Source organism: Peromyscus leucopus, chromosome 3 (assembly GCF_004664715.2).
Source record: "Peromyscus leucopus breed LL Stock chromosome 3, UCI_PerLeu_2.1, whole genome shotgun sequence".
NCBI lineage: Eukaryota > Metazoa > Chordata > Mammalia > Rodentia > Cricetidae > Peromyscus > Peromyscus leucopus.
The window spans coordinates 27,864,322-27,887,365 of NC_051065.1; the positions used below are offsets into that span (position 1 = coordinate 27,864,322).

General features: G+C 37.8%; 1 protein-coding gene across 2 annotated transcripts in view; it reads left to right on the forward strand.

The window, feature by feature from the left end:
• The window catches only part of Slc25a40 (solute carrier family 25 member 40), a 28,632-nt gene extending 5,858 nt beyond the window's left edge, over positions 1-22,774 (forward strand). The window contains exons 4-12 of one of the 2 annotated variants that reach the window (XM_028862247.2): positions 878-937; positions 4,149-4,255; positions 7,948-8,015; positions 9,764-9,888; positions 11,030-11,203; positions 14,643-14,752; positions 16,837-16,918; positions 21,204-21,284; positions 21,586-22,774. In XM_028862247.2, coding sequence (XP_028718080.1) covers positions 878-937; positions 4,149-4,255; positions 7,948-8,015; positions 9,764-9,888; positions 11,030-11,203; positions 14,643-14,752; positions 16,837-16,918; positions 21,204-21,284; positions 21,586-21,692 — 914 coding nt within the window. In that variant the 3' untranslated portion in view covers positions 21,693-22,774. Of the gene's footprint in view, positions 1-877; positions 938-2,065; positions 2,115-4,148; positions 4,256-7,947; positions 8,016-9,763; positions 9,889-11,029; positions 11,204-14,642; positions 14,753-16,836; positions 16,919-21,203; positions 21,285-21,585 lie in introns of those variants that run through there. The other variant, XM_037203535.1, reaches the window with a different exon arrangement.
• Positions 22,775-23,044: the final 270 nt, after the last annotated feature.

The following is a 23,044-nucleotide window of genomic DNA, read 5'->3' on the forward strand; positions in this document are numbered from 1 at the left end:
TAATATAATTTTGGGCAACTTAAGAGTTTAAGTTTCTAAGGATTACGTTTTTATGTTTTGTATAGTGCATTTCTTATAGACATAGCCAAATGGCATACATGGTACCTTACCATTTGAATGATTTTTAAGTTGACTAGTTTATTAAGATAAGAAGTGATTAGAACATATAAACCAGTTGCTTTGTAGTGTATATTTAGGTCAGCGTTCAAGTTCATAATAACCTTACAAATTATCTAATGTGACTTTCTTGTTCTTTGATGAGGAATAGTTTTTCTTGAAACTACAATTTGGTATTTTTTATCTTATTTTCATGAAATAAAGGATGCAAATGAAAATAAGATGCAGATTTTCTTTGTTGTTCCCAAATGGATGGTAATGCTGAAGATGATTTATGGCTAGCCTACCCCAAATTTTGTTTCCTACAGGCTTTATTTGATGCAGATAAATTGATCAGGTTGGGAATACTCGCACTGTCTGAGTTTTAGTTACTTGTAATATGAAGTTTTTCTCAAATTTTTAGACTTTTAGGACTTTGGTTCATTGCTTTAAAGAACATATTTTAAGAGTGTAGTGCGTTGGTTCTAACACACTGTGTTAGATTCACACAGTGAATCTGGAATTGTAGTTGCAGATAGGAATGACTTGTACTTGTGAGAAGTGATTTGAAGTCTGTCTTCACTAGCCCAGGACAGACATACGGAGAACTGCATTTAGGAGCAGTGAGTAGGACACCTCCTTGGTGAAACTCACATTCAGTGCTGTTTTTAGATAAACAGTTTATCCATTGCATAGAAATGAGGAAAAGTAGGAACTGATGGATAGTTTTTTAAATGACCACATAGGTCTTAGAGAATAATTAAAATTTCTATATTCATAGTGACACCTTTGGATGTTATTAAGATTCGACTCCAAGTCCAGAACAACCCATTCCCCAAAGGTATGTATATTTGATACCCTGAGAGTATTGTTAGACTTTTTAAAAATGTTACTGTGCTCATTTTTGTTTGCATAATATTTCTGTTAATTTATTAGAATTGATACCTTATCTAGAAACATTTTTTCACCTTTTAATTGTACCCAATGAGGTGTAGGCAGAGAAAATGTGTATGGTAGCTATCCTTTATTTATTGTATATAAATACATCTATCCATCTATATCATAACATTTTTATGGACTACCTTACTGAAGTAGAGAATGACTATATGTGAGTATATGCTATTCAGGTAAGAATAGCCCCTTTCTATCTCTTTAGGAAAGAACAGGTTTCTAAGAGATAACAACAAAACATAGCAAAATAAAATACAGTAAGATAAAAGAAAACCGTCACATTGAAGTTGGACAAGACACACCAACAGGAGGAAAAGAGCCTAAGAGAAGGCACAAGAATCAGAGACCCACTCGTTTACACTCTCAGGGGTAAAAACACTAAACTGGGAGCTATAACAGACACACAAAGGACCTGGTACAGACCTAAGCAGGCTCTGTGCATGCTGTTCCTTCTGTTGAGGGACATCTAGATGGCTTCTAATATCTGGCTATTATGAATCAGTGAACATGACTGAACAAGTGTTTCTGTGGTAGGATGAAGTGTCCTTTGGGCATATGCCCAAGAGTGGTATAACTGGATCTTGGGGGTAGGTTGATTCCCATCTTCCTGAGGAACCATCACACTGATTCCCAGAATGGCTATACAAGTTTGCACTCCCTCCAGACCTTGTGTAAGGGGAACAATCCCACAAGCTATGGAGGAGTGTTTCCCTTACTCCACATCCTCGCCAGCGTGAGTTGCCACTTGTTATTGATCTCAGTCATTTTGACAGATGTAAGATGAAATCTCAAAGTAGTTTTGATTGGCATTTCCCTGATGACTAAGGATGTTGAACATATTTTAAAAGTATTTTAATGAACTTATTGGTTTTCTTGATTTCAGCCCTGAGTTTGATTATTTCTTGCCATCTATTCCTTTTGGGTGTGATTTCTTCTTTTAGTTCTAAAGCTTTCAGAAGTGCTGTTAAGTATGAGGTCTCTCTGCTTTTTTTTTTTTTTTTTTTTTAATTTTATGTAGGTACCCAGTGCTATGGACTTTCCTCTTAGAACCACCTTCATTGTGTCCTGTAAGTGTGGGTGTGCCTTGTACTCTTTCTCATTCAGTTCTAGAAAGTCTTTAACTTTCGTCTTGATGCAGTTTTCATCCAGTTGTGAGTTGCTTAGTTTCTGTGAGTTTGTAGACGTTCTTCTGTCTGTTGTTGATATCCAGTTTTATCTGTGGTGATCAGACAGGATATAGGGTTTCAGTGTTCTTGTATCTGTTAAGGCTTGCGTTATGTCCTAGTATGTGGTCAGCTTTGGAGAAAATTCTATGAGGTGCAGAGAAGAAGGTGTATTCTCTTGTGTTTGGCTGAAATGTTTTATAATATCTGTTAGGTCCATTTGTTTTAGAATAACAGTTAGCTCCAGCATTTTACTGTTTAGTTTTTGTCTGGATGACCTGTCTGTTGGTGTGAATAGGGTGTTGAGGTCTCTCCCACTATCAGTGTGTGAGGGGCAATATGTGATTTAAGCTGTAGTAGTGTTTCTTTTGTGAACTTGAGTGCCCTTGTGTTTGGGGCATAATTGTTAAAAATTGAAATGTCCTATTGGTGAATTTTCCCTTTGAATATGTGGTGTCCTTCCCTAGCTAATCTGATAGTTTTGGTTTGAAGTCCATTTTGTCAGATATTAAAATGGCTTCACCAGCTTGCTTCTTAGGTCCATCTGCTTGGAATATCTTTTTCCACTCTTTATAACCCTGAGTTGATGGCTGTCCTTGATGTTGAGGTGTGTTTCTTGTATACAGCAGAAGGATGGTCATGTTTGTGTGTGTTTCCCATTTTGATTTGCTGGTCTGGATTGTTTGTTCCTCATGCTTTGGGGGTGGTTGACCTCTTTACATTGAGGTGTCTGTCTAGCACTTTCTGTAGGTGTAGATTTGGAGACAGATACTGTGTAAATTTGGTTTTATCATGAAATGTCTTATTTCTCCATCTATTGTGATTGGAAGTTTTGCTGGATATAAGAGTGTGGCCTGGCATCTGTGGTCTCTTAAGAGTCTGTAGAACATCTGTCCAGACTTTCAGAGTCTCTGTTGAGAAGTGATATTTTAACAGGTCTGCTTGTATATGTTACTTGTCCCGTGCAGCTTTTAATAAAAATTCTTTGTTCTGTATGTTTAGTATTCCAGAGGAAAACTTGCTAGAGTTGGGCCTGGAATAATAGGATGAGTGGGGAGGAAGGTTGAAGAAGATCTTTCTGATTCACTGGACATGGGGGCAGAAAGGAGGACGAGGCCACAGCTGTTGTCTGCTCCAGAGATGGGGGTGAGGCTGGGGAGCTGGATTTGGAGGAGAGAAGGGAGAGATGAAGGTCTGCAGTTAGCCCACCTGTTTCCCTCTCTTATTTTATATTGCAAGATTGTTCATTGTATGACTGTGTGGAATTTCATGAAATAATTCTATATTTTATCAGATGGAAAGAATACCAGTTCTATAGTCAGTCTTGAGTATATACAAATAAAGGTGAAATGAACCATCCTAATTCAGATAAGGATAAGCAAACAGTAAAAAGAGACTTTTGTACATTAAAGAACGTTGTGCAAGCAGAAGGGGATGTTTAGACTTGTAGATTACGACACAGAGAATTATATGTCATTGAACAGAGAAGACATTAGAACAAGTTGTGGTAAGTTAGTAGAGCTGACAGCTGGTAGACAGCAGTACAAACAGAGAAAAGGACAAGCATTGCACTACTTATATTAGTAACTTAGGTTTTCACGTCAATGTCCCTTGTGTGCAGGAGTTGACATGTAAACATGCTGCTCTTTCTGTCTTCCATCTCCCATCCCTTAGGTAACCTAAAAAATACTACTGCAAACTTTTTTTTCTAAAGCCATGGTTCTGAAAATATAAAACCCACTAATTCATGTTGTCACTTTTCAGTGTGAGTTTAGAGACCAGCGCTGACTTACCTTAAGCAAATTGAACTAATGAAGTATGCTCCATCCTAGAGTTTCTCTTTCCATACTTTTCTATTCTCGCTGTACTTGCAGTTTATCTGTAAAAACAATGTAATTATAGGAAGTAACTCCTGGCTATTGGACTCTTCTTTATTAGGAAAGTGTTTTGTGTACAGTAACGGACTCATGGACCATATGTGTGTCTGTGACAATGGAAGCAAGAAAGCATGGTATAAGAAGCCAGGGAATTTCCAGGGAACGTTGGTAAGGAGATGCTTTTGTTTGGAGTCTTTGTATGTTTTCTGTTCTTTTATTTATTCTTACATATGGCTTTCTAATTATAAAGGAATTAAAAGTTCATTATACCAAATCATGGTAAAGAAAAGTATTTCTTTCCTTTATAACTTATTCATCTTGTTTATATAGGAAAAAGAAGTAGCTTTTTAAAGTTATTTTTAAATTTTTTGAGAATTGTAGCTCTCCCGTATTTTTAAAACATACAAACAGACTCATGTATGTTTGTCCCGAATCCTTGGTGATATTAACATTAATGCACTTCTAAAGAGTACTGTGAGGACTTTCTTGTTTTCTTTGAAGAAAAATACCCATTTTATTTGTTCTCTCAGCCACTCTGTAACCCCTGACAATCTCTAATCTGTTCTTAATTTAGAAAACTTTGTCCTGTAAAAAATGCTATATAAATGGAATCGTGGCAATATGCTACTTTAGGCGTTGCCTGCCATTTTTCACTTACATAATAGTCTGGAGATTCATCCAGGCTGTTGTATGAGTCCATTATTTGCTTCTGGTTTATTGCTCAACAGTTTGGTGTAGATGTGCCACATTTCCATTCAGGGTTGTTTGCAGTTCTCAGATAATTTGAATAAAAGCTGCTACATTCATTTTGTTTGTCTGGGGCGGGGGAACAGTATGTGAAATAAACTTATTCTTTAATATTTCTGAGATTTTTAGAGGAATTGTATTACACTTCTATTCCAATGTAAGGTGAAACAACAGCTTTAATTTGTTGGGCCTTGCACTGAATTTTGTTTTGTTTTGGTTTTTTAAATAGTGTCTCTCTGTATAATTCTAGCTGGCCTGGAATTTCATATGTAGACCAAACTGGCCTCGAACCCATGGAGATCTGCCTCCCAAGAACTGGGATTAAAGTTGTGTGCCACCAAGCCCAGCTTCCAGTGCATTTTAAATCTGCTTGCAGCACTATAAATGAAACATTTTTTTCTTAAAGATAAGTTTTAAATTCACTGTCAATTTTTGTCATTTAATTAATAGACGAATTCTGTTAATGCAGTTACAGGTGTCAGGGTCTCCACTTGCCTCTTCCTGTTCTCTTGTTTGTTTCTGTTACTTCTCATGTCCTCCTTTGTGTCACTGTCTATCATCCCAATTTCAGCGGTCATGCTGTTGTGTGTGTGTTTCTGAGCTGAAGCAGTCCACTTCTTTTTTCTAACTTCAAGTATGTTGATAAATGATCATTCTATGATTTTGTTTTGTTTTTAACATCAGCTGTTTTGAAATCTTTGTCAGGGAACTCAGACATCTTAGTTCATTTCCAGTGTTTATTATTGTCTTGTCTTCATTTAGTGTAACACCTTCCTAGTTCTTAGAATGGGCATTTGAGTGTTGTTATTAAATCTCAAGTTCCAGTTAAACGTTTTGTTTAAACTTTTTTGGGGGTGGTGTAGGGGACTGTTTCGTAAAGGAAGAGGGAGTATCACATGGTTAATGCAGCATAGCTAGAAATCTAGGTTCTCCACTCACCTCCAATTGGCAGCAAGTTTTGGGGGAAACTTTACTGTTGGGCAGAAGTGGGAGTTTTGGCTCTTGACCTCATGATGATGGCCCAAATCCTCCCTCTCCACTGTTCCTCTCCTGACACCACCTTAGTGTAGTAGACAGACATGTTATCTGGGGGACAGGAGTTTCATCTTGTTGGTCTTCTGTAATGCCAACCCACTGAAGGTGTTAGAGTGCCTCATTGCAGCCTTGTGAGGGAAATCTCTACGACCTTCTTGGTTTTTGCTGGTGCGGTTCTGAGCAGTGGTTGGCAGGAGGAGAGTAAATGTGTCCTACAAGTTCTCTCTTCCCACTTGTGAGTGGCTTTTCTCCGCAGTCTTTTAAGGTACAGTGTTGTGATTGTGTCCACATCTTTTTAGTTGTATAGCATACTACTTTATGACTATACCTTGTTTTATTTCTCTGCTTATTAGTTGATGGGCATTTAGGTTATTTCCACTGCAGCAAGTGAATAATGTAGTTATGAACATTTAAATTTTTGTGTGAACATGTGTCTTAATATCTCCTGCATATATATCTAGAGTTGAATTTTGGGGATTTGTGGTGCCACTTCATTTAACTTTTTAAGAAACTGCCAAACTGTTTTGCAAAGTGGGTGTACCATTTTACTTTCTCATAAGCAATATATGAGGCTTCCAAATTCTCCAGTCCTCCCTGGGACCTTTTTCTTCTTCTCCCCTTTCCTCCCGTCCTCCTTCCCTCCATTCTGAGTTTGTATTATTAAGTTGTAAGAATTTGTCTGTAATTTGTCTGTTCATGGCAGGCTTCTCTTTAGTTTCTGACTGCTTTTGATTTCTCTCAAGATACTTCAGAAAGTGGTCTTTAATGACACTATCTCAGATGTCATACTTAAGAGAGTTTCTGTGATCAATTCTGTACTTCCTTTTTATAGTAATCTTATAAAAACTTTTTATTTAAAAATTTTTAATTTATGTATATGTATCTGTGTGAATCTATGCCCACATGTGTGTGAGTACCCACAGAGGCCAGAAGACAGCATCAGATCCCTTTGGAGCTGGACTTACAGGCAGTTGTGAGCCACCTAACATGGGTGTTGGGATCTGAACTCAGGACCTCTGGAAGAGCAAGCTTAACTGCTGAGCCATCTTTCCAGCCCCTCAAAAGCTTGTTAGGTAGAAACAAAGTAAAATAAGTTAAAAAAAAAAAAAAAAAAAGTGCCCCGCCTGCAGGGCTTCAACGGGTTCTCGACCACCCTAAGGAGGGAATGTAGGGACAGGAGATACAAAGGAAAGACACCAAGTCTGGATTCTGATCAAGGTGCCCTTTATTTTTCTTCCACAAAGGTTTATATAGTTCCGAAGGATGGGGGGAGCAAGAAGCTGTCATCTGCATAAGGTGGGGCAAGCTAACAGGATGTTTGTATAGGATGTTTACAGGGTGAGAGGGTCAAGGGCTCTGACTCAATGTCCTGTTGCTAGGCAACATGACTGTAAGCTGATCTAGTTCTCTGTCTTATTGGGGGTCTGTATTGTAGCTAGAGTTTTCCTGCTTTGCCCACAGTCAGGACAAATCTTTGTCACCCGCCAGTCCCACAGCCACTCAGACCCAACCAAGTAAACACAGAGACTTATATTGCATACAAACTGTATGGCCGTGGCAGGCTTCTTGCTAACTGTTCTTATAGCTTAAATTAGTCCATTTCCATAAATCTATACCTTGCCACGTGGCTGGTGGCTTACCGGCGTCTTCATATGCTGCTGGTCATGGCGGCGGCTGCAGTGTCTCTCTGCGTCAGCCTTCCACTTCCCAGAATTTTCCTCTCTCCTTGTCCCACCTACTTCCTGCCTGGCCACTGGCCAACCAGTGTTTTATTTATTGACCAATCAGAGCAATTTGACATACAGACCGTCCCACAGCACTGTATTTTTCCACTAACTAGAGATTCTGTCCTTGTCCCTGACAAAAAAGAACAAGTAATGGAGACTTCAGTCTGTAAGAATACATTCCACCTTATATATGTGAAATTGTCTTTGTTTTTTAAAGAATGGGCATCCATAAGTCCAAGAAACTTGTATTTTAGAAATGGATGTTTAAAATATTCAGATTATCAGTTATTACTATAAATTTTTATCAGGTTTAAAGATATATTTTTGTTTACCTTTCTATTGTAACTTTAGGATGCCTTTTTAAAAATTCTTCGAAATGAGGGCATTAAATCCCTTTGGAGTGGCCTGCCTCCTACTCTGTAAGTTGAAATTTACTATGTTTTCTACTAAGCATGATTGTCATCAGCATGGTTGAACAGACTCTTGCATTTTAATATTAGGACTCTTTCATTTCCTGAAGTATTGTTTTATGAGTTTCACAACTGTACATTTGATGTCCTAGAAGGACTCACAGAACTCAGGGAAGGTTATATTCATGTATATGGTCCATTACAGTTACAGCATACCAGGTATAATTGGGAAGGAAAAAGACACATGTCACTTTCTAAAATCCTTTTCCTGGCATAGCACAGGATGTACTTACTCTGGCAACAAGTAACTGCAGTGTGTGAAGTATTTCTGCCTTGGAAAACTCACCTGAGTTTCAGAATGTAGTTATTATTGCATGTTGGCTACATGGAACATTGTGTTTATGCAGCTGAAAAAATGTCATACCCCAGAAAGAAAGTAGTTGTATATCACAAATCACACTGTTGCATAGTCAGTCTAGACAAATAAATTGTTGTAGAACTTCAGACATAATCTAAAGTACTATCCTCAGGAACATTCTAGTGGCTAAAGGTTAACATACAAGATTGGCCCTCGTGGAGATATTATAGAAAACTTAAGCAACCATGCCCTCTGTGTTGTTTTTGCTATCTACGTTTTTTGTTTCGTTTTGATTTGTTTTTGTAACAAAAATCAATAATTTTGTGTTTTTCTTTTTATTGTACTAAAACTGTAAGGTATGTTGAATATTTATATATCCAATTCTAGCTCTCTACTAAGTACAAATTTGTGAATGAATATGGTAAACTTGCAAAGCTAAATGTAAAAGCTCCAGCAAATGTTTTGGCTTCCTTTGTTTTATTTGTTTTTCACAACTTCCTCTGTCTTTCAGAGGGGATTATTCAATCTTGAGTCATATTTGAGGCATATATTTTAATGCCTAAGATGATTTTTAAAAAAATATTTTTATTTAACTTATTTTATGTACATTGGTGTGAAGGTGTCAGATCCCCTGGAACTGGAGTTATAAACAGTTGTGAGCCACCATGTGGGTGCTGGGAATTGAACCCAGGACCTCTGGAAGAGTAGCCAGTGCTCTTAACCAGTGAGCCATCTCTCCAGTCCCCTAAGGTGATTTCTTATTGCATTAATCTATATGACATACTGCTGCCTGAAAGTTTTACTTGAATTTAATTAATAATTCCCTTTGATATCAGAATTCCCTCACAATTAACATACATAATCCTGGCAGTGTAACTGTAATCTACTTCTTATAAGCCACTGTGATGTATGATCTGTGGTTTAAAACTGTTTTACAGTTGTTCTTAGACTTTTTAGAGAAATTGGGGTTGGGAAGACGATGGCTCAAGTGATGGCAGAGCACTTTCTCTGGTTGTGATCCCCAGCACTCACTATGTCAGGCACACTGGTGCGCATCTGTAGTCACACCACTGGGGAGGCAGAGACCCAAGTGTCCCTGCTGCTTGCTGGCCAGATCACTGAGATTGAGGTTCAGTGAGAGACCCTATCCCAAAGAGAAACAGGATGGAAAGATACTGAATAAGACTCCCAACTTTGACCTTGTTGCTTTGTGCATGTACACACACAGGCCTATCCAGGTACATACACATATGTACATGCAGATATGCACACAAGCGGATTTCTCTCACGGGGTGATTTTTTTAGTTTATCCCATATAAAAACTTGTAATATATGAGCTTAGCAGTATAGCTGAGGCCTTTTGATAATTCTGAACATATTTTGTGTGTCTTTCTAACAGAGTGATGGCAATTCCTGCCACAGTTATTTATTTTACCTGCTATGAACAATTAAGTGCTTTTTTGAGAACTAAATTAGGAGAAAATGAAACCCGAATACCAATAGTTGCTGGGATTGTTGCCAGATGTAAGTAATGAGCTTGTTTTCATTTAGATTTCTACTTAGAACATCTATTTAGATTCTGCTATTTTACAGAGAGTCTGTTGAACGTACAGAATATTGGTATGATGTATTTTGTGTTCTAGTTTGTATTAATTATTGCTATCTATGCTCCACAAATCATTCAGTAAGGAAGTGATGACCGTCAGAATGAGATAGGGTTATCTCATCTTCATTGAATCTTAGATAGTTACTTAACAGTGATGTTAGAATTGATTCTTATTCACCTAAATTTCTAATGTATTTGAGTCCACACATGACTTCAAGCCAAAGCTTTAATCACATTTCTTATAAACTCTAGGATTCAGAGCTTAGTCAGAAGGAAAATTGTGTCTGTGCAAACATTCCCTGTTAAGTAGGCTCATGCTGGGCATGGTAGTACAGGATTTTCATCCCAGCACCTGAGAGACAGAGCCAGGTGATCTCTGAAGGCCTGGTCCAGTATAGAGAATTCTGTGCCAGCCAGGGCTACATAGTGAGACCCTTCATCCAGAAGAGCAGAGGAGATGAAGTAGTTGTTGCTGTCTATCTGGGAGTACTGACTGGGGCTTCTAGTGGTTCTCTGGCTGGCTCGGGCATTTTTAGTATTACCCTTGAAAGAGTTGAAATGAAGAGGAGGTACAACTTTGGCACAGTTATCATGAGAAAAAAATCTTTTGACATCATTAGCTATTCTCTTTCAATCTTTAGAGACATTAAGAGTAACTGAGGGTAACATAGACATGAACTATTAATGTAGAAAGGTAGACTACTGGGGCAGAAGCATGCAGGGAGGAGAGGGTCCACGTGGAGGTGGGGGCAGGAAACAAGTCAACCAGAACAATGTGTATCTGTAAATACCACAAGGAGCCTTTTACTTTGTCAGCTAATTAAGTTTTTAAAAATGCAAAACACAGACTTAACCTAGAAGGAGAGTTTCTTTTCCAGGGTGAGGCTTGCTCATTGCACTCTTGGTGTGCTGACTGCTGACTGCTGCAGGTTCCCCAAAGCAGGAAACTTGAGTGCATAGTTTGTGGAAGTGGGGGAGGGGATAAAAACCAAAACAGAAGTGTTAAATTTGGCTCCCACCGTATACACCTTAATCTTTCTGTTCTCGTGTTTGTATTAGTTGGTGCAGTAACAGTGATAAGTCCATTAGAACTGATCAGAACTAAGATGCAGTCTAAGAAGTTTTCTTACAAGGAACTCCATGGATTTGTGAGCGGGAAAGTGTCAGAAGAAGGTTGGATTTCCCTCTGGAAGGGCTGGGCTCCAACTCTACTTAGAGACGTGCCTTTCTCAGGTGGGATTTGTCTTATTAGTAGCTATTCATTTTAGACCTCTGACTTAGGTCATGTATTAATTTTACTAGGTTTTAAACTCTTTATGGTTAAAAGTAAATTTTTTTCTGTACTGACCACAGATTTGTAGTTCATTATTCAAATTTGAGACTTGCACAAGCCTTTATTGATTGAACAGTTTCTAATTCAGGTTCTTGTGTTTTCTTATTGTTGCTAAACATTCATTGGTACATATTCATTCTCAGATAATACAGACTACCTTAACACTGTCCTAAACAAGTCATAATAAGGCAATTAAAATACAAATCAAAATATTACAAAATGTACTTAAGACCATCTTAAAATTAACTGAACTCTTAATTTTTCAGTAATTAAAAATAAACATTTCCTATTAAGTATTCTATAAGACTATTATAAATCAAATAAGTTCACTTATACTATATAGAGACGAAAAGTAAGTAATCGGCTTCTATGCCAGCTTACTTTTACAAATATATTCTGTTATGTAAAAAGAAACACAGACACGCGTTTGCAGACTGCACCCCTGTGGACTTGGCCTGTCACCACATGGGGTTGGACGTCCTGTGTTAGATCATGAAGCCATTTGGGCCCTTTTGCTGCTGCCCCACACCGTAACCCCAGTGGTAACCTCCATACCAGCTTTTTAAAGACACTCATGAAAGTCAGAGTACAGAAGTTGGTTCTCTCCTTCAACGATGCAGGCTCTGGATTTCACACCCAGGTTCTCAGACAAAGCAGCACGCGCCCTACCCACTGGGCCACCACACTGGCCCCATATTGGGTTTCTATCATCTATTTGGTTATAATATGTTTTCTTAAGTATTATGCTTAAAAATACAGTGTTTAGTTTTTGATCTTTAAAACCACCCTCCCACCTTCTTCCTACTCAAAACTTTTCATAAGATACATTCTAGAGCTGTCTCCTTACTTTTAATTCTGTCTATGTACAAATAAAATAGTACTGCTCTGAAATAAATTTTATACAGTTTCTTATTTTACCTGTGCAACAGTTTTCCATATTGGACTTGCTGATTCATTTAAATATCTTAGGTGTATTTCTAATTTAGGTAGTTAAAAGTGAGGGTTTTTTTTTTTTTTTTTTGAGACAGGGTCTTTTTATGTAGCCCTGGATGACCTGGATAAATAGACCAAAGTGGCCTCAAATTCATGGAGTCTGCCTGCCTCTGCCCCTCCAGTGTTAGTATTAAAGGTGTGTGCCACTGTGCCCAAATAAAACCAGGTGTGGTCTTCATGTCTGTAATAGCAACCCTTGAGAGACTGAGGGATGAGGATTACCATGAGTTTGAGGCCAGGTGAGATTATACAGTAAGACCATGTCTAAAAAAAAAAAAAAACAGAGCCGGGTGGTGGTGCGCACGCCTTTAATCCCAGCACTCGGGAGGCAGAGGCAGGCGGATCTCTGTGAGTTCGAGGCCAGCCTGGGCTACCAAGTGAGTTCCAGGAAAGGCGCAAAGCTACACAGAGAAACCCTGTCTCGAAACCCCCCCCCCAAAAAAAAACAACAAAAAAAACCAAAGAGATGGCTCAGCAGATGGGAGCACTTGCCACATTTGCTTTTCTTGTAGACGGCCTGAGTTTGGTTCCCAGACATACATGGCAGCTCATAATCATCATAACCCAGTTCCAGATCTGACCTCTCTTCTGATCTCTGTTGGCACCAAGCATGGCAGCATATGCAGGAAAAACACATAAAATCAAATTTTAAATTATTTAGAACAGCAGAGGGGACAAAATAGGATCAGTGAGATGGCTCAGTAGATAAAGGTGCCTGCTATCAACCCTTGCAACCTGAGTTCAATCTCCAGGACCCATAGATAGAAGGAGAGAACCAATTCCTGAAAATTATTTTCAGACCTCTACATGTGGACTCATATACCCACACACAGTAAAACAAAATTTAAGTGATTGTGTGGATCGATACATTTATCATCAATTATGATGGTTTCTGATGTCTTACACTTCCATAAGCTCTTCATTGTCAAGGTCCTTAAATTATATTTATTTGATCATTTAAAGTGTCTCACTTTGATTTGTATTTCAGTGATTACTTATAAAGGTTGGCATTGTTTCATTGGCCATTTGTTTAGAGATAATTGATTTGGGAATATGACCCAACATATAAGTCATTGCAGCATCATTCATTGAGTAACTTTAGTTTGTAAAGAGATTTTCATGTATGGATGGAGTTTGGTCTTCCTGGTTCATTTGTACAATACTCATTTGCTAGTAATACTGTCCAAATCACGATCGCTTTATAAAAAAATCTTGCTGTTGCCTTATTTTTCTTTTCTAAGAGTGATATATTTGTGTTAATAATATTCTTTAAAGTATTCCAGTAGCTATCTAAAATTTTCTTCATAAAGGTTATATACACTTTTTATATATTTAGTAGGTATACTACATCCTCTAGGCTTTGGTTTTGTGTGTGTGTGTGTGTGTGTGTGTGTGTGTGTGTGTGTGTGTGTGTGTGTGTGTGTGTTTGGTTTTGATGGGGACTCAACCCCGGACATTGTATGTGCTAGGTCAGTGCTGTCTCTTTGAGCTGCTTCATCGGGCCTTGCTAGTTCTTTTTAAAGTTGTATATTTATAATAAATAAGCTTTATAAAGTTTTGTGGGTAGTATAGTTGCAATTGAATTTTCCCTATTAGCTGATATCTAGCTACTTTTTAAAAGATGAATAAACACTAATTTGCCTAAATATCTTTCTGAGCTTCTTTGTAGAGAATATATATTAGGACTTCAATGTTTTTATGTTTATTTGTAAATAATATATATTATGACTTCAATGTTTTTATATTTATTTATCCTAACTTTTTTCTTCCTGTACATTAGCTGTCACATTTTCTACAAGTTTTTGGTGCATATCTTTTATCGGTCTAAAAAAACACTTTTTAATCTCCATATTTTCAAGAAATTTGAGTTTGCTTTAAATGGAAGTGTTAATTTTATTAAATATCCTCCATCATAAATAGGCTCTCCCATGGTTTTATTCATGCAGTATGTAACATGAATTATACTAACTACCCTGATTTATGGGATACCTCCATCTAGCCATCGTGTATGGCCTTTTATGGTATTCCTGTTCAGTGTGATTTGTCTTTGGTGTGCATTCTTACACTGTGCTCTAGATCACCCTGTGTATGTCCATTCTTCCGCTTGCCCTGTCGAGTGTTTACTATACTTCAGCTATATTGATGGAGAAGTTTCTGTGAAAAGACTGTTAAAATAATACTTAGAATTTCAGTCCCCTCTTTTAATCCCGTCTAGTTTTAAGCATAAAGGACGGTGTGTCAAGGCTAGAGTTTGTGTTTTACTTTGATTTGTAACATCATAGCTCTATTCTCCAAAGTCTACATTGTGTTTCTAAATTTGTGCTCATTTCATTCTCTGTTTTATAGCAATGTACTGGTATAACTATGAGATTGTAAAGAACTGGTTGTGTGAGAAGTCTGGTTTATATGAACCGACATTTATGATCAACTTTACTGCAGGGGCATTGTCTGGTTCTGTAAGTTTTTTGTTTTTTTTTTCTGTTGTTGTTGTTGTTGTTAATATTCCAGATACTTGCTAATTAGTATTAAAACAGAACAAGATCTTATCTAGCATTTCATGTATGTTGAGAGGACACTTTTTTCCTGTTTTCAGGAAATAAATTATTAGCCATTAAAATATTTTCAAATGTACTTCCTATTTATGTTTTTATTCTATGCACATTCATTTTTGAATAAACTTGTATTGGTTAGCTAATTATAGGTACCATCATGATTGTGTGGATACAGAACTTTTTCTTACAGAGTATTTTACAGTACATTAGTTCAGTAAACGCTGGTAGATATGGTTAGCTAATAGTCATGGAGTTTTGTCTAAAATGAATCACCAAATCAAACAGACGATATTCTAGTCTCTGCTGCTATGATTCTTTGGGAACATTTTGACTATTGAGAAGTTTCTGAAGGAATTCTGAGAAACAGAAACCAGAAGGCAAGACTCACAAAGGACCATTTTGGGGAATAGGAAGCTCATCCCTCCTCTACCTTCAGGTGGTGCAGATTCATCTCACCACCGCCTTGGCCATAAAGAGTTTCCAGAATTAATGTGTGATCATTTACCGCATGACACAGACAGATGGTAGTTACAGAGCGACAGGACTAAGTCAGCTCTGAGTGCTTGAGAGGTGGAACCAGGAGACTTGGGTCGGGGCCAGCTTGGACTGTGTGATGACATCCTTTGTCTTTAAGAAAGACAAGTGAGAGTTAGGGCTGAGTGGAGAGGTGAAAAGTTGCAGGAAAATTTGAATAATGTGCCAGAAACCCTAGGATAAGGAAGCTGGTGCTGGACATGCGGAAGTGAGAAAACAAGTTCAGATCTAATGTCGGTCAGTTCAGCTGCAGTGACACAGAGGTAAATAATTAGCAGGGAGTGACGGCGTCAGGACGCGCCAGCTGTTCAGGAATAGGAAAGACTCCAGCTTAATGTTGCTACTGAACGTAAATGTTCATTTTTAGTCTGGAAATTATTGGTAGCTTTAACAGCTTTCAAATAAAGATTTGTCTGTGCAACTGAAAAAGCACATGGATATGATGGTGCCACAAACAAAGCTGTCTTAACTGTCACTTAGAACGTGGAGTTGCAGCCCGTTGCCTCTTGACTGGAGATGAGAAAACGGCAGTGTATTTCATGTTTGCAATCTTTGCAGCTGAGTTCGAGAACAGCACAGAGTTGAGATGAAATAAAATGTGATGCTTAAGAGGCATTTTATTAATGTATTTATTCAAATGTGAGCTAGGAAGCAAAAAAACTATATGGATATTTTATCAGATATGACACCATTCTTAAAGGAATCTAAGTATCTTTTAAAATCTTACTTAAGGCAATATGGGAAAGGGTGTTAAATTGTATCACTTTGAGAAAACTTTAGAAAATGTGATTTTTTGAACCTTTGCAACTGTAAAATCCATTAAAAGATATATAGAGGCTAAAAGTTTGAAGTACATTTTCATTAACCTCTAAATTTATTTTGTCTAATATTTGAAAAATGTGTGCTGGAAATTTTCATATGCTAAATACATACTGGAGAATTTCTACTTTAAAATATGTTAAAAAGCTGAGTGTGGTGGCTCCTGTCTATAATCCCAACACTTGACAAGTATAGACAGGATTGTCAGGAGTTCAAGGTAGTCCTTGGCTACTCAGTTGAGTTGAAGGCAAGACTGAGCTACATGAGACCCCCCCCCCCAACACACACACACTCACATCCACACTGACAGTACATAGTAAAATAGTATCGTATGACACGTAGAATCAGAAGGTATAAACACTGGTGTAAAGCCACAGAGGACTGATGCTGTCTTTGCAATTGGCAGCTGTGTGGTCAGGAAAGAAAATGGATTTTTCTGAGGCAGTTTACTTTGGAGTTTTATGATGAAACCTTGAGATGTAACCTGTTTTCATCATTAAAAACTCTTTATGTATATATCTGGTTTATTTTACATTTCAGCTTATTATTTTGTCATTATCCCTATTAAATAATGTGATAATACATTTTTAAAATATTTTTTGAAAACCTAAGGATTTAAATTGACTTTTTGATAGTTTGCCGCTGTTGCAACTTTACCATTTGACGTGGTGAAAACACAGAAACAGACACAGCTCTGGACATACGAGAATGGTAAAGGTGAGTTGAAGCATTTACAGATGTCCCTGTTGCCCTTGTGTGATTTTGTTAGGAATACGTAGTCAGGAAACACTGTTGTTTTTCTTAGACCTTAGTCCTCTTTACTGAAACTGAGGGAGACGTGCTGGTAGAATGGAATACCTAGAGAAATACTAACAAGTGTCCAGGAATCTTAAAGCCTGTTTCCTATCTGTCTCTTAACTGCTCTGAAGGAAAAAAATTACTTTTATCACAAAAAGCTACGTTGTTATAATTTTTCTTGTAGTTTGTTTTCAAATTTATATTTTTATTCACCAAGTATTCTTTGAAATAAGTCAATAAAATAAATCTAGACAAATCAGTATAAATGATAAAAAACAAACAAACAAAAACCCAAAAAAACAAAAAAACAATCTGGCCCTCCATGGCTACATAGCAAGACCTTGTCTCCACGAAAGGTGGTAGGAAATTACTGGGAACTTTTTTCATGAAGTTGATGTTTAGCTTCTGTGTTCTTACTTTTTCCCCTACCTTTTTTTTCATGTTTATTTTTTACCTCTTTGTAACCTATAATTTCTTCTGGAACGAAAGTGTACTCTTATTTACTTCTGCCGGCCCTCACCACACATACCATCCTTTACTGTGGTTTAGAAGTCTAGCACACCTGGCTGTGATTGTGCATGCCTGTAATCCCAGCATTTAGGAGGTGGAGGCTGGATTGTAAGTTCAAAACCATCCTAATGTACGTGGTGAGACCCACCTGGAAAAGAGGGGGAGGTGAGAAGAACAGAAAAAAGAAAGAGTATGTAACAGGCCTAAAGGAATTACTCTTTGTACAATGTTTTGTATAAGCTTCATGACAGCTTATTTTAATTTAAATACCTTTCTAGCCTGTGAATTTTTTTTTGCATAAAGTTGGCAGTATAATATTAAAGAAATGTTGTTTATAGACCTCTATAAATTAATCTGAATGGGTTTATCTTTGACCTACTAAATACCAAGTTTCCTCTAATATCAGACACTAATGAAGCCTGGTAGGTAATTATAGTTTATACTCTGTCTCTTATCTCTGTATGAGCCTTCTAGCTGTCTAAGCACTGTCTTCCTTTGTTAGCTTAGAATTATTTTTGATTTGTTCTTCCTTCTCATCAAAATACGTTTGATCCATTAAGTATCTGGTAGAAGTGTTCTACCTGGTGTAATTTCTCCTAAGCAGCATGGTTGTGGTGTTGGCACTGGGACCGGGACAAGGAGGCCATCTTTTCCTGTATTACTGCTTTTTCTAATCAGTGCCTCTCCTTTTCAGCGCATGGTGGGGAAGCTTAAAGAAGAGTTGGGGTTTTGTTTTCTGTGACTCTCATTGCTCACTTTGACCTATTACTCCACTTGAGTAACTGCTTACTACTCTAACAAGATACATATGGGTTACAAAGTTACACAATAAATCACTTGAAACTGTTTTGTAGTATACGTCATTTGTATTACACATTATTTATCTGCCCCCCCCCCATAACTTTGCTCTGTTTTGAAATGACTTCACTTATCTCTAAGTGTCTTAATTACTTTTCTGTTGCTGTGACAAAACGCCATGACCAAGGCAGCTTGTAGAAGAAAGTGTTTAGGGGGGACTGGCGTTTCAGAGGGTGAGTCCATGACTGTCACGGCAGGGAGCATGGCAGCAGCAGGCAGGCCTGGGATTGGAACAACACAGAGCTTACAGCTGAGGCAGAGAGAGGCAGACAAGAGACACTGGAATGGTGGAGCCCCCAGTGACACACCTCCTCCAACAAGGCCATGTCTACCTTCCCAAACTAGTCCACTAACTGGGAACCAAGGATTCAAATACATGAGCCTGTAGAGGGCATTCTCATTCAAACCACCACGCTAGGCATAAAGAAAGTGAGTTGATATGGGATGATGTGTCCGTTCTTCATCTGTTACTCAGTTATTGCATGTCCACTCTGTGGTAGGTGCCAGGCAGCAGTACAACAAGAAATGAGGCCCTCAAAACCTACCAGAAGACAGGGAGCTTGCAGAAGCACATAGGCTGTAGTAAGTGCCAGTTCTGTAACATTTACCTCATCTATGAATATGTCATTTTTATATAATTTTTCAAAATTTTGGTCACTAAGATTGTTCAGTAAGTAAGGTACTTGCCACCAAGCCTGATGACCTGATTTCACTCCCCAGGTTCCACTCAGTGGAAGGAGAGAACTGACTCCCACAAGTTGTCCTCTGACCTCCACATGTCTGCCATGGTGCATATTCATAAATGCACGGATTAATTTATTTTTTAACAACGTGATGCTTAGTTAGCTTCACCATTTTAAACTTGACCCAAATTTGTCTGTTTTCTAGAGGTTAAGTTTCACATTCTCCAAACATATTTGATAACTTAAAATATTATTTGAATTTTTAATAATTTTAATTCTTAAGAAATATTTTGGGTATTAGTACATTATAGTGATTTTTGTCTTTTTGGATCATTTTTGCCTTAAAATCTATTTTGTCAATCTCTGAGTGGTGGTACATGAACATAATCCCAAGAACTTGGGATGCTGAGACAGGAGGATCTGGAGTTGAGGTCTAGCTGCCTGCGTAGTAAGACTGTTTAATAGGAACCCTGAGAGGGAGTCTGTCCAGAGCCCTAAGCACAGCCCTCCCTGTGTGCTTTGTCTTCTGTTTACTGGAGTCTTATTTCTGCCTTTCACATCCAGTCTGTTTCTTCACGGGTGATAGGAGCCTGTCCATCAGCATATTGTCAAGGCTTGGGTTTTCTTTAGTCCATTCACTCAGTCTACAGTTAAAATAGGCATTTTTAGAGGATATTTTTCTGTAATCTTTCCCTTTTTGTCCAGCTTGCTTAGGGTATGTTCTTTAGTCTGCCTTCATGACTAAGGATTGTCATCAATATAAACATTGGTGAATAAAATTGTGCTATGCAGTTCTCAAAAGCCAGAAAAGGCAACACAAGATTGTTCGTTCATTGTCAGCTGGTCCCATGTGAAGACAGAACTCTTGAGCTGTGAGTGAGTTATTCACATGAGAGCTTGCCTGCTCCTGAGAGGTGTTTTCAAACTTACTGTGTCTTTATTCTGTGGATTCAGCCAACTCTACAGAAACTATGGGAAATGAGAGTCAAGTGTGTACAGTTACTTATAGGCTTTATATTTGAATGTAGTGGCATGCTCCTTTAGCAAAGTTTTTATATTTTGTTGTCCATCCCCCGCATACTTGAGTGGAAATAACTGAGATGGCATTGCTACCTAAAACCTGTCATTTGAAGGAAATAGTGCAGATCTAATTAGAAGGGTTGTGATTAAAGCAAAGCACCACTAGAATGACCCATCCTCAGAACCATTCTTAGGCAAAAAATTTTTTTTTCTTCTGTTAAACTATGGATAATAAAATTGAAATGAAAGTGCTTCTCTGGACTTAGATTACAAGAAATACATTAGATATATTAGGTGGGTTTTCTGTGTCTTCCATTTTTCTTGGTGAAAGACTCTTGACATGAAGGAAGTACAAACAGTAACACCACTGATTGTGTACGCTCCTCTGTGCTTTGTATACAGATGTGTGCATGGTTTTGCAGTAGAGCTGCCATCTTTTTAAGGAAGCCAGCTACTAAAAATTGAACTTGGATCTGGTAGTTCACATCTGTACCCCAGCTCTCAGGTGAGGCAGGAAGATTTGTGAGCTTGAGGTTAGCCTCAGCTAGAGAGCAGGGCAGGCTAGGATATGTAGTAAGAACATATTCGAGCATAACAAAACAGATTGAAACTCACAGATAAACAGGTATTTTTTTAATATAATGAAATCTTATATTACCAAAGGTAATAAGCACCTTTATATATGATCTTGTGAGGGTTTGAATAAGAATGGCCCCATAGGCTCATATATTTGAATGCCTGGTCCAAGTTAGTGGAACTGTTTGGAAAAGATTAAGGTGTGGCCTTGTCAGAGTAAGTATGGCCTGTTGGAGGAGGTGTGTCAGTGGGGGTGGCCTTTGAGGCTTAAAAAGCCCAGGCCAGGCCTCGTCTTTCCCTTTCCTCTGCTGCCTGAGGATCAGGGTGTAAAGCTCTCAGCTGCTGCTCCAGCACCATGCCTGTCTGCTTCTCACCGTGATGATCATGGACCAACTCTCCAAAGTTGTGAGTAAGCCCCACTTAAGTGCTTTTTTATACAAGAACTGCCTTGGTCATGGTGTCTCACCATAGAACAAAAGCTAGGACAGATCTGTAATACAAACTGTTGAGTTATGGTTTATGTGCTATAGTATTTTTTTCTCTTTTAACATTTATAGTTCCTGTGCCTTTGCATTTGTCAACCTGGGCTATAATGAAGAACATTATTGCTGAAAATGGATTTTCTGGGTTGTTTACAGGTAAGAACCCTTGCTTATAATTAACTTCTAGGAAGAAGTGATAGGTAACATTTTATATTTATTATTTTCTCCTAAATATTGTTATAAGGTAAAGTAATCTTCAATAGTAGATTTTTGTTATGAGGAAAATTTGATTTTGAAGTTGGGGGTGAGCAGGTTGTTCTGTTCTTTGCTACCTATTTATGATATGGACTTGGTATTGCAGTTCATTTAATTTGGTTATTATGAAGCTAAATGCTACATTTTTAAAAAATAAGGTAAAATGTGTTTGTTTGTTTGTTTTTTCCTATTCTCTTTTCAGGTCTAATTCCTCGATTAGTTAAAATTGCTCCTGCTTGTGCCATTATGATCAGCACATATGAACTTGGAAAGGCTTTTTTCCAGAAACAAAATATTGAAAGGCAGTAATTCTCTTGATGGACTTTTGTCTTAAAATGTCAACCAGAGCCAAATGAGATGAAGATTGATAAGCAAGTTTTTTTTCAACATTATTCTCTTACAGTGTGACTTTATCTGTCTTCCTATAATTTTTAAGTGAATAATTTCTAATCTACCTCTAAGCCATAATCCTAGTTTTAATTTTTTGAGATTTTTAAAACATAATCCAGAAGCTGCAGTCATTTTGTACTATTGCAGAGAAAATTACTCCTTAGGAGAGAAAGAAGTTTTCTGAGTGCATATAGCATTATATATTTCAGTATGTTGATGCTGTGAATGTGGCGGCACATCAGAACATTTGAATGGTGTACTGAATGATACGGTCTAGAGAATTAAGTTCAGTCTCACGCACAGCAGAGAGTGGAAGGAGGTGTCAAGTGGCAGAGTTCCCCTTCCCCAGATGGTGGCTCGTGACCCCTTCATTCAGGTGCATGGTGTCCCCTCACTCTCGTTACCGCTGCCCTAAGGCCTCGTGGAGCTTGGACTTTCCCTGATGAAAGCTGCAGCCACTTTATCTGTATGAACCAAAGTACAATCATTTACAGGATGTGGCTCCACATTTTAAGACTAATTCACTCAAATTTGGGTCTACAGTAGAAAACCCTGCTGTACTTAGACTAGTGAAAATAGTTTTGGGCATGGGAATGTGCTTTTTACCTAGCTTGTCTTCCAAGTGTCATTGCTTGTAGAGTTCTTTAGGTCAGTTCTACAACTTTTTCCAATAAAATCAACATATGAAAAGGCCAAAATATAAAATGATTCAAAAATGTCAACTCTTTATGTGATGTCCCCAAATAATGCTTCTACAAGTGGAAAATCCTGCACCTTCCCTTGGGTGATAGCATACAGAATGTAGGCACATAGAAACATTATATAAATTGCCTTCAGGCTGTTTGTATAAATTGTACATGACATACATGAATATATTTATCACTAAGTAGGAATGAGGTTTTTGAAAATTAGATTTGTTTTTTGTGTATATCTATATCTATCTATATATATATATATGAAGGTCAGAGGAAAACTTTCAGGAGTTAGCTCTCACCTCCCATCATGTGGGTCTTGGGATTTGAACTGAGGTCCTCAGGCTTAGCAGCAAGTGCCTTTACCCACTGAGCCATCTTAATGGCCCAGGAATGAGATTTTTAAGTATGATTGAAATGTAGCTCAGGGGTAGAAGAACACTTGCTTTTGGAATGTGAAACTCTTCTGTTTGATCTCCAGCACAGATGATAAATAATTTAATTAATAAATAAGGTGGCAAAGCAAGAAATGCTATTCTGTTTTACTTATCCCAGTAAAGCAAAAAGCATGTTATCACA